At 47.9% G+C, this 15389-nt stretch overlaps 4 protein-coding genes across 4 annotated transcripts; 1 reads left to right on the top strand and 3 right to left on the bottom strand.

Moving 5' to 3' along the window:
- Positions 1-584: 584 nt before the first annotated feature.
- Positions 585-901, bottom strand: FOMMEDRAFT_162374 (uncharacterized protein; the record flags this gene model as incomplete). The annotated part of the gene is made up of 2 exons (XM_007271783.1): positions 585-825; positions 888-901. The coding sequence occupies 2 exons, from the start codon at positions 899-901 to the stop codon at positions 585-587; spliced, it is 255 nt and encodes an 84-aa protein (XP_007271845.1).
- A 946-nt stretch (positions 902-1847) lies between these two features.
- On the top strand, positions 1848-2733 carry FOMMEDRAFT_162373 (uncharacterized protein; the record flags this gene model as incomplete). Its single annotated transcript, XM_007271782.1, has 5 exons — positions 1848-1954; positions 2156-2225; positions 2302-2509; positions 2564-2617; positions 2684-2733. The coding sequence occupies 5 exons, from the start codon at positions 1848-1850 to the stop codon at positions 2731-2733; spliced, it is 489 nt and encodes a 162-aa protein (XP_007271844.1).
- A 2453-nt stretch (positions 2734-5186) lies between these two features.
- Positions 5187-7744, bottom strand: FOMMEDRAFT_97540 (L domain-like protein; the record flags this gene model as incomplete). The annotated part of the gene is made up of 10 exons (XM_007271590.1): positions 5187-5427; positions 5599-5706; positions 5977-6274; positions 6345-6382; positions 6459-6733; positions 6828-6936; positions 6996-7143; positions 7197-7279; positions 7333-7377; positions 7491-7744. The coding sequence occupies 10 exons, from the start codon at positions 7742-7744 to the stop codon at positions 5187-5189; spliced, it is 1599 nt and encodes a 532-aa protein (XP_007271652.1).
- Positions 7745-13465: 5721 nt separating this feature from the next.
- On the bottom strand, positions 13466-15345 carry FOMMEDRAFT_162371 (uncharacterized protein; the record flags this gene model as incomplete). Its single annotated transcript, XM_007271781.1, has 10 exons — positions 13466-13832; positions 13862-13998; positions 14101-14147; positions 14209-14460; positions 14525-14700; positions 14770-14915; positions 14967-15065; positions 15124-15140; positions 15191-15264; positions 15323-15345. 10 exons carry the CDS (start codon positions 15343-15345, stop codon positions 13466-13468), a joined length of 1338 nt encoding a protein of 445 aa, XP_007271843.1.
- Positions 15346-15389: the final 44 nt, after the last annotated feature.

The raw sequence follows: 15389 nt of genomic DNA, 5'->3' as shown, positions 1-15389 counted from the left end.
TTCTGGCTTCTGGTGCGAGGGCGGCTCCGTAGATCATGAATTCTTTCAAATCTTTCCCCCTTAGCTTGATTCCTCCTGGTGGAGGTACATATTTCATATGACCATCTTTTGTCTCAACAATGTGATTCAAAGACGAATGTTGGATAGAAGACAGCCCTGATTTCCATCTCATGTGGACCATCACCATGTATTGTCAGGGACCTACATTGATTTATGACAATATAGGGTCTGCACCCGAAAGCAAATGCGGCGCAGCTTTGTATGCGGCATAGTTATCATGACGGTTCTAGTCCTCGGACTTTGATCTTCAACTCAAATGAACTGTTTATATTCTGTGGGAGTTGAGAACGACACTCAACATATATGGTTTCCTTTTAAGCGAATGAATGTCCATTCCTATCACAATTAAACCCGTCTTCTCAAAGTCCTCATCACATATGCATCAAGGTCCTCGGTGTAAAAGTAGCAGCAAGAAGTAGTCTTCGCATACTGACACTGGCAAAGTGCTTCATCGCCATCTTACTTCTTTCTTCTTATGTGCGAATTTGAGTAGCATCAATGATCAACACGCCTTTACACAGAGTTTAACCAGGTGATCCTTTGGTCCCTGACGTTGCCGAGAGAGTGATGGGAGGGTCCAAAGTATTGCGTCCGATTCCCGCAGACTGCCCTGCATCTCGCTCCCGCTTTGGGACAGGTGCCTGTACATCCTCCTTCCCACGGCCACCACCAGGGTGCGCTGATCGCAACGAAAAGCTGTGTGATGCAGTGAGATAGCCTGGGTAGATCATTGATGAAATGAATGCGCCAATAAACACGAACATACTATTACTCTACATCAGTATCAGCTTCCGTATTTGGAGGGTCGTCGGGGCACGTCGGCGGACTTCAGGAAGCGCATGTTTGATGGTGCTGTGTTTCTTTATCTGCCATTCATTAGACTTTCGATATTGCCTTACCCTCTGTGGACATTACCGCCTCTTCACATACACTTGTAGGCGCGCAATGAATAATAAATGAATAGCAAGCGGTGTTTAGAAGACCGCGCGCCAACCCGAGACGACCCGTCCGTGATCTCGTACGAGGTAACTAGAACATATATGTACACCGTCGGTAGGGTCGTAGACTACTTTCAATGTAGACCCCTGACTGGTCAAGGACGATAATGACTCAACTCAGGCCTGGTCACAGGTTAAATGCGCCCTGATCGGCATTTACTGGCCGTCTGCATCCTCAGTGTGGCTCTCTACATGCACATGACTATTCACAAGATTATCCGTTATTTGTGGTGAACTTACTCTCAAAGAAGATTTGATGTCAATACAGCTGCATCAAATGCAATAGGCGGTGAAAGGCGATAGTTTTCCGGAATAATGCATCTAAACCGATCGTACTAACCAGAGTTCGGGGGTTGATGCGCCTTCTCGAAAGGCCGCCCCGGTCTCAGAAATATTCACAAATTTCACCTGAATTGAAATCCTTCCATTATTTCTTCCCTGGTCGCTTTGGTAATTCGTTTCGTCCCCAAACACGCTTTGCCCAGAGGGAATAAAGAATTTGTCAATAGAAAATGTATTTTTTTCGACGCAGTGATCCTGCGCCTCGTGTAATACCGCATTTCATGAAGTCTGCGCAAGCCGGCATTGCACTTACTCACTCTCGTGCATTACTACAGGAGCTTGTAAGATTATGCAGAACAATTACTCTGCGGGAGAAAGATAGGTACGAAGTTACGCACAGCCTCTGTCAATCCCGCACAGCTCGTTGTGATGGGCGACACCCATAGCCGCGTAAATCGAAGACAGCGAGCGGGACGACGATCTTGACTCCGCGGTTTATTGATCAGAATGACGCATGATCTGGAACAGTTTGCCGCTCATATCAACCTCGAGGCCCGAGAGGCAGTGCGTCGCAATGGTGATAGGAGGCCGCCCCACGACCCGCCACTTTGCCTGTCCGTAGCTAGGCACACTACTGTTATTTCGTTCCAACTCCAGAGCGAGTCAAAATCTATAGTTGTGTGCTGTGTATCCCGAAACTTGTGGAGGAGCCAAGCTGATGCATGTCGGCACCCTTGATGAAGAACTGATATTGATCAATGCTGCGACGCAGCTAGATTTCTCAGCTGCTCAGATTCATTAACACTCTTGCTCAGGAAGAGGATCCAACGTAACCAAAATGTGACGACGCTCGATGACGAGGCGAATATTGACGGCTACCGTCTGGTAAGGAGTCGAAAAGCAAGCCGGGCCTCGGGATCTCGTTATACCGGCTGGAATGCATTCTTGTTCCGAAATGCAGCAAAAACCAATAGCTTATTTTCGACCAACATCTTACTTGCTATTCGCTAGTCGAGTACCATTTTTGCTTCGCAAAACCCAGTCTGAAGGCAAGATCATACTCGCGACCCAGTTGTGTTTCCCGCAGAAGCACTTAATGACTGTCTCGGCCTGCCTGGTTGACCGGTACCGTGGTTCCGGAGCACAATCTGTCCAGATGGACACATTTTGTCAAAGCAGATTCAGGTAGTCGAGAGAACAGAAGCGCATAGTACAAATCGCAGTCAACTCTCGCCCCGGGCTTTTCGGCGTTGCTTCAGTTTTCCGGTTAAAAATGTGTACGCGAAGGAATGTCATATGCAGCAGAAGTGGCAAGTTCTCACCCAATTATGTTCTCCTGCCAGCTGGAAGGTACCCGGGTGGACAAAATAGCGGTCAAGAGAGATACCATTAAGCTGACGTCGATAATACTACCTTTTCTATATCGGTTCATTTTGTTGCGGTTTTCGTTCCGATGTTCAATGTGGCCCTGCGACCGCAGGGAATTCATCCGCGTACCGTTCCCAGATGTACCAGCTTTAGAAACAAACTGGTTCTCTGACCTTACCGATTGGTCTATCATCTACATGTGCAAAACCAGCGGCTCTACACTTAGGCTATGTGCTTTGCTTGAGCCGGAGGAGTCTGATGGTCCTAGAGTGAGTGAAGGGAACCTTGCACACTTCAATTCGCGAAGATCTCCAAATTAGGAAGGATGGACCCATGACCATATTTGGACTAATCCTATCTACTGCTCCGCAGACATTGCCTTTGGATTTACAAAATGGCCATTCCGCAAAAGTCTTTCCCACTGTCGATTAATATGAATTGGACAAAACACCTACGGGAACGGATCTGAGCTGAGCTTTGGGCGCCGCTCTGCGAACTTGATGTCGAAGAAAACGGAACTGCGCGATCCTTGGTGGCGTCGTATCAGGGCTAGTCCCGAGCCTCTTGAGTAAACCCAGTCTACTAATCTTTCCCCTCGTTCATATTGGGAGCTGTATTCTTGGTAAGTAGGAATACTGCGGAGCTGCTGCATCCCCGAGACCATAGGAGTATCCATCAACACGTATCAGGTTCACGTTAAAGTGATACAAATTTCGAAATCACATATCCGACGCTAGCCATCGGTGGTGAAAATTTGCGGCGTTTGGGATTAGTCTGAAGGCTTACTCAAGTGCTGCAAGAGGTACTATGCAAGGGAAGCAGCTTAAGCTATATATGTTTTAGAGGAAACAGGTCAGAGACCTCGATCATGATCCCTAGTTCTTGACGGACCTCCGGCTAACTTATTCCCGTACAATGCCTCAATAGCCTTGAATGAAATCGAGAGAGACGGTGAGTCTGGACTCTTTCAAGCACATGCACTTGCCAATTGAACCAGGCCAAATCCATCTATCCAGGCTAGGAGTGTGAGAAACCAGGCGGTAATATTCACAAATCCACACTTTCCGGATCTTCAGAGCGCTATGTTCGTCTGATCCCACATTGCAGATGACCTGAAGGAGTAATGTTGCTCATCTACATTGGCTTGACTCGAGTATATAGGAGCTAGCGACATCCGTGATCTGATGACGCGCGAAGGTACATACGGATTTATCATGTATGACCTCGTTTCCCGCCTCGATTCTTCATGCCTACGCATGGGGGACAACCCGGGCTCATTGTATACATTTCATAGCCCCGAAAACATACTAGTGTAATTAAGACCAAAAGGTCATCCTCGTAAATTAATTGAAACACATCCAAAAATTATCCAATTTCAGGCCGGTATTAATGACGTAGTATGCATCATGTTCCATGCAAGATGAAGCCGGCGGATAAACTAGAAGCTTTCAGCGTCTCTTTGTAGATTTACAAATATCGTATGTGCGTGTACGGCTAATCCTCAGATTTTGCTCGAAGGAAAGGAGAGGCCAGATTATTTTTTAAACATCAGATTTAGTAAATATTCTGCATCCGAGAGAGAAACTTGAACGAGCACGATTGGTTGGAAAGGTTCTAGTTAGGTTGCTAGATTACTTCCTGGCCTGGGATTCTCGGTGAAGTACTTATCCTCATCAATAATTTTTGGTCAATGTCGTTCTACACGTTTTCTGGTCGGTATGCCGAATGGTGAATGGACTTCATGGACTCCCCATATCCCGAGTGCTTGCTCGAGCTTCTCCACAGGGCACTCGCCATCGGTTCAATGGTCCCTCCGAGCTTCTATTGAAGATGAGTGTGCAAACTTTATCCCCCCCCTCCTCAAAGCAAAGGAATCAAGGGGCATTGCCTGCATCCCATTACTTGGTCACGGACAACTCATATGCCGTACAAAGTGAAGAACAAGCTTCTACAATAATGCGCCGGATAAACAAGAGACATAAGCAAAAGCCAATGAATGCAAATTCGTGAAAAACATGATAGTGAATGTAGCCTATTATATCCTGAATTGCATATGATAATGAGATCATTGAAGTGGAATAACGTACAAATCAAATTGAAGTTGACGGCGTTACACAGGTTCTTGAGAAGGAATTTTGAAGAAATGAGATAGCAGGACGAAAGATGCAAATGACTGAAACAAATTTGACGAAAAAAAATCCTAGGTATAGGAAAGAAGACGCTGTACTGCATCACAACTGACGGCTGCATTCAGCATCTTTTCCCGAAACGCGTAAGCGTTGAATATAGAGACCCTTTTCCTGGTGGTACTAGCAGTGAAGCGAACAGATAAGAGTGACCCCACTAATTGATGGCTTCTCCGGTTCGTATCATCGCAATAGCATCACTTTGAGCGCGACTCGAGTCGCCTCGATATCACAGCAATTAGATGAAAGCGCGACTCTGTATCTCCCTTCGGTGAGCCGAACAGAATACTCGTTATCGATCCTCGAGGACACGAGGTATTGTACCTTTCACTCCCGCTTCTTTCAGAACACGCTTCAGTAGAGCCTCAGCCTTTCTTCGCTCCTTTTCAGTTGTTCGGACACCATCCAAGATTTTGATTTGGGGACACGCGCGCATGATCAAACCTCGATACGCTAAACGCCCTGCATATGCTTTGTCTGGAAGCCCTCGACGGAATTGCGCATCCAAAGCTTCCCAATGTGACGGATTGTGTCTCTCCCTATTCTTTGCTGAACCATTTGCATAACTATCGGAGGTCCGTGTCCCCGATCCTCCGGTGCGGGGTCTCGATGACGGCACAGTGGTTATCCCTTCGTTCTGTGTCCCTCTAAAGTCATTGCCTTCTTCAGGATTTTTCGAGGTCGTTGGTTGTACAATGGCAAACGGCGAATGGTGCTTGCCCCTTGGTGGTTCTGATGGTTGTAAGAGAGCACCATTGTCCTTGTCTTGCACAATTAGAGGCAAGTACCAAACAAGTGTACACGGGTTCATCCTAACCAGTAAATTTATGTTAGTATGATTCGAGGTCGTTCCTGAAGAAGCTTAGGAAAATGAAAAAGATCACAATAAATGCCTAACTAAGGGAAACTTCGGAAAATTCACATCAGGACTGCACCCGGCTGACAGCACATGGTCAGGTCGGCAAGATCGAACGTGCGGTATTCAGCGGAATGAAGAGATGTTCCGATTGGCATGTTGCCGAATCATATGCCGTCTTCGAAGTGCGAAGATATTTACAAGAAAAATAGTGTCTGATACGTACCTGAAGTCAAGCATCTCAATATTTTGTCCCATTGTGTTCAGCACCTTCACAAGTGCCTTCGTTCCCGTCATTCGGTTGCCAACGATCGTCAATTTTCGTAGACGCCTCAATCCGACTAGCCCACGAGCAATCTCATCCGTCTCGAGGAAGTTATAATTGAGGTTCAGGGCTCGGATATTCGGCATAATAGAGGAGAAGTTGGGTGGCAGAGTCGTAAGTCGGCACGCTGCGAGTTCCAGATAAACAAGGTTATAGCATGCTTGAGCATCTATTCCGAGTGGTATTGGAGACGGGTTCCCTGAAAACGAAGATCCGAAATGTCAAAACGTCGCTCATTTTTCGTAAGTTGAAAAGAAAAGTGCGTTTACCGGAGAGATACAATCGCTTGACATCTCGCACATCATTGCTTTGAAGCTGCCTATTAATAACACAAAAATTTAGAGAATGGGTTCGACGTGAAGCTGGTGTTCCTAAACACTTACAAACCCAAATCTCGCATGCCAGGAACGCTTTGGTTCCGTGCGCTGAAATTTTCGAGCTTGCAGAGACGTCGAAGGCCGATCAATCTCTGTCGGGTTGTCTTCTGCGCCTGTCCGCGTTGACAAGCCCTCCCATCAGCTAAACAATTATTGTCGACATACAAGGTACGAAGATTGGGGAAACGTGTCACGTCGAGTCGCTTTAACCTATTCCCACTCAATCGAAGTATCCGGAGCTTCTGCATAAACGAAGCATTGGCCGCAGAACCACGATCTTGCTCCGAGGAATACTCTAGCTGGTCAAGCGCTGCCAGCAAGTTATTGTCTGAATTTCCTTGAGAATTAGGACTGTATTCCAAGCAGTATATGGACCAAAAAAAACTCCATACCCAGGTTAATTGAAATGAGTGAAGGAGCTTCATGAAGGCCACGAACACTCTCAAGGCGATTATTACTGAGATTGAGGAGCTCCAGCCGAGACCTTGTAGGGGAATTAAACAAGATCAGTTCCAAGAAGCCTGTATAAGACAAGAAGTCTACCATCGAATGCCCGTCAAGTCAATTTCGTGGAGCTGGTTGCCTTCTAGACTGAGCTTCAAGAGACCATCAAAAAGCTCAAGTCCATCAAGACTCGAGACCTTGTTGCCGTCCGCACGGAGTTCACGAAGATGGCGCAAACACTCCAGCTCTGTATACAGACTGTCAGACATTCAGGCAATAATTAGTCAATGGATTTCTTACGCTGCAAGGAATTAATATCATTATAGCTAATATCAAGGTTTTCCAGGTTCGACAAATGTCCAAACGAGGTCAATCTTGTAAGCCTGCAATACGAACGTTGGTGGAGCAACAGAGGATAACGAGGGGAAATACGTACGTATTTGAAGCTACCGACAATGTGCGCACAGTACTCGGAATGCCGCTCAACCAAGACAATAAATTGTTGTTTCTTGAAGAAAAGTAATGTAAAGGTAAAAAATATAAATTCGTCGGTCAGGCAAGACAACAAGTCCAATGAATGGAGATTAAACATACAGATTTAATGAATCCAACTTCGGAAGGAACTCTTTGAGTCGGGCGACACTGTCGAGTTTACGCCCAGCTAAATTCACTGAGCTCAATGATTCCCAATACGGCTCAAATGGTTGCACGTCGGTAATCACTTCGACGAGACGATCATGCGCGACCCCAAACGAACATTCGGTAAGGAATGTTGCGTTCACTCGAGAAGGTGTGTTTACGCGTCGTGGACTGGATTGACCTTGTCGTCGGATCGTTGGAGAACGCATAAAGGAGCGCGGAGACGCAACGCTCAATTCCGCGCTTCCCTGCCCGTTATTGCAGGGCACCGTCTGCCTGTGTTGGTGTCCAATACTTTGATCTTCATCGTCCAGCACTGCGAAGGGATAACGTCATTGCCTCAGTTTCGAGATATGGTACTTGCAACTTACATGATTCTTCCATATCTTCCAACATCTCCATGATGCGTTTCGAGCGCACAGAAGGGACAGACTGAAGAGAATCTGAGATTGGTACGCCAGGCGTTCGAAGCACCACCTCTTCTCGGACCCGATCAGCATGCAAGCCAACGATCTTTCCATCTTTGCGGCCGTCCGAGAAGCTCACGGAGCGTCCACGTCCTGTAGCTGTCTTGCTAATGGGTGTGACACTTGCGCTCTTCAATGCAGACCGGGGTGGTTGCATGGTTGGCCTCGGAACTTTGCAGGGCGTAGCTACGACGATGGGATCTGGGCTGAAATTCACAAGGCCCTTTCGTATAGGCCCAGCCCCTGCTCCCGGTGCAGCAAACGTCGAGATACCCTCCTCAACAAACTGTGGTTGATCGTCATGAATTGACATGGAAGCCAATTCCTTGCTAAAGTCCTCGTTCTCCTTCCCTTCAAATTCATGGTCGACAAGCTCTGGTTCACCTTCAGTTTCCGTATCAGAGATCGCATTGTCCACGTCGCTGTCAGTCACGTCATCGTCATCGCCAGCCATAGCCTGTACCGTGCCTGGAGGAGGTTGGTCAAATGAGAACATCGATATCTGAGCGTCCTCTTCGTCGTCGAAATCTGAATCGGTGTCCGAGCTGACGACGTGCATCTCATCCGTTCCATCAGTCCCATCTTGATTATAGTCGATTGGTCCCAGTATGATGTCTGCGGCATCCCCAGCAGGAGGTGAATGTCCCGATTCTCCATCACGGAGGCTCTCGATGTCTCGAAAAGGATCTTCACTTTCAGTGAATCCTTCAGGTCCAATGGGCGATCCCAGAGCCGTTGTTCCCTGACTAGAGGACCGCACGATAGTTCTGTCAGAGCTACCTCGCTCTTTTACCCATCTCCCGAGTGTGCGATCGAAGACCATACTACCGACACGTTCTGGTATTGACGGCAAATCACCAGGTGCAATCCGTACCATCTGTGCTGGACCAGCATGCTTCACACCTGAACCAGCGCTGCCAGCAGTGAGCGTTGTTGCAGTAGTCACGGTGCTGCCCGACGAAACGAGACGGTTAAGGTCCTCATTCGTGCTCGTAGTTCGCATCTGAGCGGCGAACCGCATACTGCCAAACGCAGTTGGCGGTGGTGCGAGAAATGTTGGATTAGGTGAACGAACACGATCTGCGATAGGCGACACTATTTCAGGTATCGCAACTGGCATGATGACGACTCCTCGTGCATTTTGATTTGCTGCGGGAAAATGACGTTGAGGAGGTTGTACTTTCGTGTTGAATTCCTCATTGAATTGCCTTCTGTTCAAAGCTATGCTCGCGGCATACGAAGGAGGATCCGGGTCTGGGTCCATGTCAGACTGATTTTCCTTGTCTTCAAGACGTCTCTTGACTGGGGATCTCGGCCTGCTCTCGGGAGATGGGCCGCAAGAGCGATCTCGGACATTGGGGACGTCTTCTTCACTCCTTTGGCTGAGAATGGAGTTATCACCTTTTCCGGAGACAAGCCTAGGGTCGCCCTTTATTTTTGCCATTAGTTCCGCGGCTTGCTTTCGATAAGCCATAGCAGTATATTTGCTTCCGAAAGCATTAGCTTTACTCCCTGTCGAAGGAGAGGATGAAGAGGCGACGTTCTCTGGATGGGTTTCTTGAGCCTGCGCATGAGTGTTTGTGCCTAAGAATGGTGAAGATTTCCCTATATTATTTTATATTATCACCTGAAGAGTTGTTAAAACTACTCACGGTCGGACATTACCAAGGGACATCCAGCGTCTTGCTCAGGACCTTCTGTAGCAGACATGAACGAAAGATCCCGTGCTCGTCTAATTTGTTGCATGAACGATTGAGATTCTCCAATGTAGTCCCTCTTCGTGATCTGATGCTGAACCGGCCCCTGTACGTCCCGGTGTGGACCATCAGGCGTGAATTCCGATGGAGGAGTGAGTTTAAGCCTCTTTGCAGCACGCTCAAGCGGAAACTCGTGGTTCGGTTCATCTTGTTGTTCCGCAGGTAAATCGTGAAGGATGGTGCCCATACTCTGTTTGCTACTGCTGATATTGGAAGGAGAGCTAATGCCAAAGGAGTCGACGATGGCCGAGAGATGCTCTCGCGTATAGGTGTCATACTGGAACTGGAATAGGCGTAATCGTGAGTCATTAGGAGTGTGTTGCTGGTCCGCAAGTCGTTGTGATCGTGAAGAAGGGAATGGCGTCTTTTGTACTGGTAGACTATGTTTGTCGTTGTCATTAGGAATGGGAGATGTTACATCGGGTGTACCGAAGTTCACGCGAGCCGGAAATCGAGGCACGGAATACGGGACGGAAAACGTGAAACGACATGTAGGACTTGGCCTTGCTTCACCAAATGCAGCAATGTTTGGCATATCCGTCTCCAATATTTCATCCTGGTGCGCTGCACCATGTCCTGCTTCAGACTCTTCAGCTAAAGCAGATGCGCCAAAGACCTGGGAAAGCTTCGATGGTTTTACGGGACGACTTGTCGATCGATGTCGGCTTGGTGAGCCTAATAGTCGTTGCTGTGGGGTCGACGTATGTGGTGACGTCGATTTCGGAGGTGACGGTGGATCAAACATTCGTTCTAGCTGCAACGGACTGAAAATGTCCTTGATTCCGCCCTTCTTCTTTCGAACTCCTGGCGTTTGAGGCAAGTCCGCAGCTGGCATATCTGAATGAACAAGGAAAGTCCCTACGCCAGCCGTTGGTTCGGATTCTTGACTCGTATTCCGTGCGTCGATATTAGTTGTACCGAAGTTACATGTTCCCGGAGCGTTAAAGGTAGATTGCATAGTTTGTGTTGGCGGCTGCTCCGGCCCATGTGGCTCTCCATCAGCTGCCTCGTCCTCATCGTCTTCCTCCTCGACCCATTCATCAGCTAGATCATCGGTTTGCCAAGCGGGTACGGCGATGCCTTGAGAGGTCATGGCGTTGATGCCTTTTGAGAGACTCTGCAGCGTGTCTCATTGACTTTCAGATTTCAGACCCAGCGAAGACAAACAAACGCGTCACTTTGTAACATCACGTGCTCGCGTTTGATGGGTTACGTAACTGATCCTTCACTTTCATTTCGCAGGCAGGTGAGGAAATATCCACTTCTACTTGAAGCTCAATTTGCACGCCCAGTTGGATGCTGTTGCTGGCGCTCTGTCGGCGGTCATATCGATTGACCCTAGTTTCCATGCGATGCGGTATACGTAAATTCTCGACGAATTTTTAGACTGTGCAAACCTAATACCACACACCAGGAACGACATGCTCTTCGGACAATAAAAGCTCACCTTCGGCAGAGTGTTATCTCACTGTCAGGGTCCCCTTCAACACAATTTCCTCCCATTATTCCTTAAAAACCACCGTAACCCCGTCACTAGATACCTATATCCTGTCCTGACCGATACATATTGATGTGGTCCCCAAATTGGCTACCCGACCATTGTCTCAGACCCAAGGATGTCTACTGAATATACCGCACAGGTCTCCGTTAAAATCTGTAAAAATTCCCGCACAGCAATCAATAAAATTATCAGGGGCTAACGAATTTGTCGTGATGATTGCGCAAGGAAGGATAAAGTACGTACCCCTAGATCTCGACCTTGACTAAATGCTGAGTATATCATACTATATGCGTTTGATTATGCTGACCTGACGCTCCGGCATCATTTACTTTTACGCCACATAATGTAATCAAATATGCCATCTGACCGTTATTCACGCCTTCAATGATGATGTGTGGCTCAAGCTCCCGCATGCGCAGTCACCTACACATGACGAGGCGAAACGAGACTGGTCGAGATTCCGATCAAAAAATCAATATATCTCAGACAAGTTATAAAGTTTCGATAGAAAGTTTGAGCTGCGCCTGGTCCCACCAAAGTCTAACTAAGACAAATCTAGCTTGAAGGGAGAGAGCGCTATCGTCTCAACGTATTAGTATAAGGTAGTAAGTGCAGTATCTGCTTTATAACACCCGACGAACTACTATCTGCTGAGATACTGAGATTTGAACGCCCGAAAGTGTCTTAGCGACAACTCTGATAATCGGTATATTCTGCTGACCAATTGATTTGAATTTTAATTCACAGGACCACAGGTACATCCGTGGCGAAACTGTAAACTAGTTTCATAGGCGATGGGATTAATGTCAGGAAAGAACAAGGACCTGGTAGACTTGATCACAGAACGTTTGGTCGTGTAGGGCGAGGAACACAATGGAATAATAGGCCATTCTTGTGTACTTGGTTTAGTGCCGATCACCACAGCTGTTCGCATAGCATCGATGATCCCTGACTTTAACGTAGCGAGTAGACGCTTCTTAGGAAGGCCCAGGTCAACAAGGACATCGCTCTATCACTATCACGAAAAGAGGATGATAAAGCAAGCTCCGCTTTCGAGCACAAATCATAATTCGTGCGCCACTAGATAGTAGAATTGATATCTCCTTTTCCCGGGCTTTTCGGCGGCGGTATAACTTGACATTTTACATCTACATGCACAAATCCAACATGTTCCGGTAAGGACTGCCAGAAGGAGTGAAACGAGATCAACTGAGCTCGGCTTGCTACACAATCGAAATAAGCGAATTGACCCACAACTATTGTTGGTTAAGTGAGACGCCATATTGAGACAGTGAGTACGTCTAATGATGCCTTGACAAGAAAATGGATTTGGGGTGTGAGCGACCCTTGCCGGCGAACCCGTTGAGCATACCGAGACAACCACATTACCAAAGAGAAAGAAAATCGTATTAATTTAGTTTATTGGAATATACCGGTTTCCACGCCATCGGATATACACGATAAAATGGATTGTGGTCCGGTTACACGGTGCTTGCTTGTGCATTCGGGACTGGGATCATCCTCAGCGAAGGGACAATTAATTTTGGAATCGTCAAGCTTGACATGGTAGTGATCACATGAAGAAGGATAGACATATGATCTGTGTTCGGACGACCTACCGACATCGGTAAATTGCCTACGGTTAGCCGGACTAACGTGTTATATTGCAATACTTGCGTGTCATGACGGACAATTGATGGTACGCACGCGCACGCAAACAAACGCGCGACTCCACCGGTTGTGGAACGTGACAGTCTTAAAATGTTATGATTATGAGAGCTGTACTGTAAGTTTCAGTCTAGACGAGCGGGAAGACGAGAATACCCGGCTTGGCCCGCGAGCGGAAGTCCGATTTAAGCCCATTGATAAAATGGTGACTCATTTACAGCCATATTGACAGAACAAGAGAAGCGATATTGAGGTGACGGCGTTCGTAGCAACAGTAATGGTCCACAATATAACACCATGTATTGGGGAAGCCTTCCACAAATAGATTCAGGGGTTCTTGAGTATGTCTCTCGAAAGCTCCAGACCTCGCAACCGGAAATGTAAAGAAGCTCTTACATAAATGAGGGTATTCGACTCGATTTGTGAAGTGGACAATTTCGGGATGAGAGCAAAAGAAGGCAGGGCGTGAATACGAAGCTTCGAAACAGGATGATCCTCAACCCAAAATTTTTGTGAAGAGGAGCACAAGATCATTCATCAAGGATAAACTATGATAATGAAGATTAGTGTTGATGCACAGCGGCGCATTGCGGTAGTTGAGTGTCTGGACAATTGCAAGAAGAAGGATGATCCATGTCGAAAATCAATGTGATTCTGCGAAAGTGAATGATGGGTGAAGGCGGATGTGATGTCTGGCATTAACCGGGTCTTGACGCGATCTTGTGAGTCGCGGCGCCAACGCGGGATAACCGCAGCGAAGAGATTCTGACAATTCTGATGAGCGGCGGCGGTGCGATTAGGAAAGATTTGAGCGGAGAAAATGAGGAAGAAGTGCATATGGCGATCCACCGGTGTTTGACCACAGAAGACGGTGGTTGCCCAAGTAGACCGCATCAAGAACCACCTCAGTGAAGAGTGAATCGAATAGCACACAGATCAGACTTCGGAGAATCGGCGAAAGTGAAGGGAGTGCCAGCACGCTGCGTTGCATTTATCTTATAACCCTCTTGTGGACAAGACATCGGAACACTGTACTTGGTCCGAGAAGATCCTGCTAGTGAAGACCCCGTCTGTCATCCCGCAGTACAAATAATAGTGTCACTTGACGTCTTTCCATCATCAATGACGAATATTTCTTGACGCACTGCGGCTCAGCGTATTGTGTAATATACTTGATTATGGTGCACCAGATCAGAACGAGCACGCGATTGACAACGACCTGTGGGCAGTGTGTATGAACCAGTGACAACTGGGTAAGGACGTGAGGGGTGCCAGCGCACTAAAATGGTCGTGTGCTTCTGGATCTTCGAATAGTGGCCGTGGACGTCTCGCCATGCGAGCAGTAGTAGCGCTAGTTGCACCAGGATGACTGGAAAGCGTATGTGAAAGAACCCGTCGACACCCTTGTCCGACGCGGTCCCCATCCGTCAAGCGCCAGCTAAGTATGGACGAACCCCAATTACTGCTCGCCGGCAAGTCACGTTTGCAGGCCCGAAAGCAAGCATCCCGTACACGCCCCGAGCCGTCGCAGACTGACGTAGGACTGGCTCGGAGTGGTAAATACACATGCATGAGAGGACACATGAGAAGACGAACGTGGGTCGGCCATCCGCGAGAGCTGCTGAAATGAGAAAAATGTTGCTTCCGATCCATAAATTTTAATCTCGATGCCTTCCGTATTCGGACGGGTTTCGGTTGACAACCTGACACCGAAAGGGTCCTCAGTCGGACGCATGCGTGACGTCAAGCCGTCGCACGGGTCTACCTGCCTTCTTCGGGTGCACGAAATCGCGCAATGTGTGACTCACGGGAAATTGTAATAAAAGGACGTGCTTGCTCACACTCTTTGCCCTTTGTCTGCCATCTTGTCTCTGTGCCCTCCCAAGCACTTTCTTTGCGTGTATCGCGCTTGTTCGTCGTCTGCAGGAGCAGGGGCAACTAAGTAGGTCACACCGGCTGCGCGGTGACGGCGTGTGTTGTTTTCGGCCTACAACAATCACCGTCCTGGTCGGTCGCTTGATACTGCTTTGGGAACTACATCCGTTTCAGACTCTTTGTCCCACCTATAACTACAGCGCTCTATTCTCCCTCCTGTCTCTAAATCTTCCTCGTTCACAGCCTCCCCACCCGCCTCCCTCTACCCGTCGTCAGCCCAATCTCCCAGCTGTCCCAAAGACATCTACTTTCTAAAATACCTTCGTAGTCTGCCACCCTGCGGCTCCGTGTTAGTGGCGTACTGCATTCCGCCTTTAGTCGTCGCACCGTGCACTGCTGCGACATCTCCATTAGTGGCGAAACAGTCCGAGTCCGTAAAGGTGCGATCACGAAGGTGCGATCTTTACGTGCTTGATCATGTCAACTGGCTCTCTAATGGCAGCTTGTAGCCCAGGTGACCCCCTCCTGCGACCTTCGCGCATCTCCCGTGCTACTTGTATATAAGAGCCGTTCTCCGGCAGTCTGA

Source organism: Fomitiporia mediterranea, assembly GCF_000271605.1.
Source record: "Fomitiporia mediterranea MF3/22 unplaced genomic scaffold FOMMEscaffold_18, whole genome shotgun sequence".
NCBI classification, from domain to species: domain Eukaryota; kingdom Fungi; phylum Basidiomycota; class Agaricomycetes; order Hymenochaetales; family Hymenochaetaceae; genus Fomitiporia; species Fomitiporia mediterranea.
Note: the sequence above shows the minus strand (reverse complement) of the source record. Positions and strands in the feature narration are given on the sequence as shown.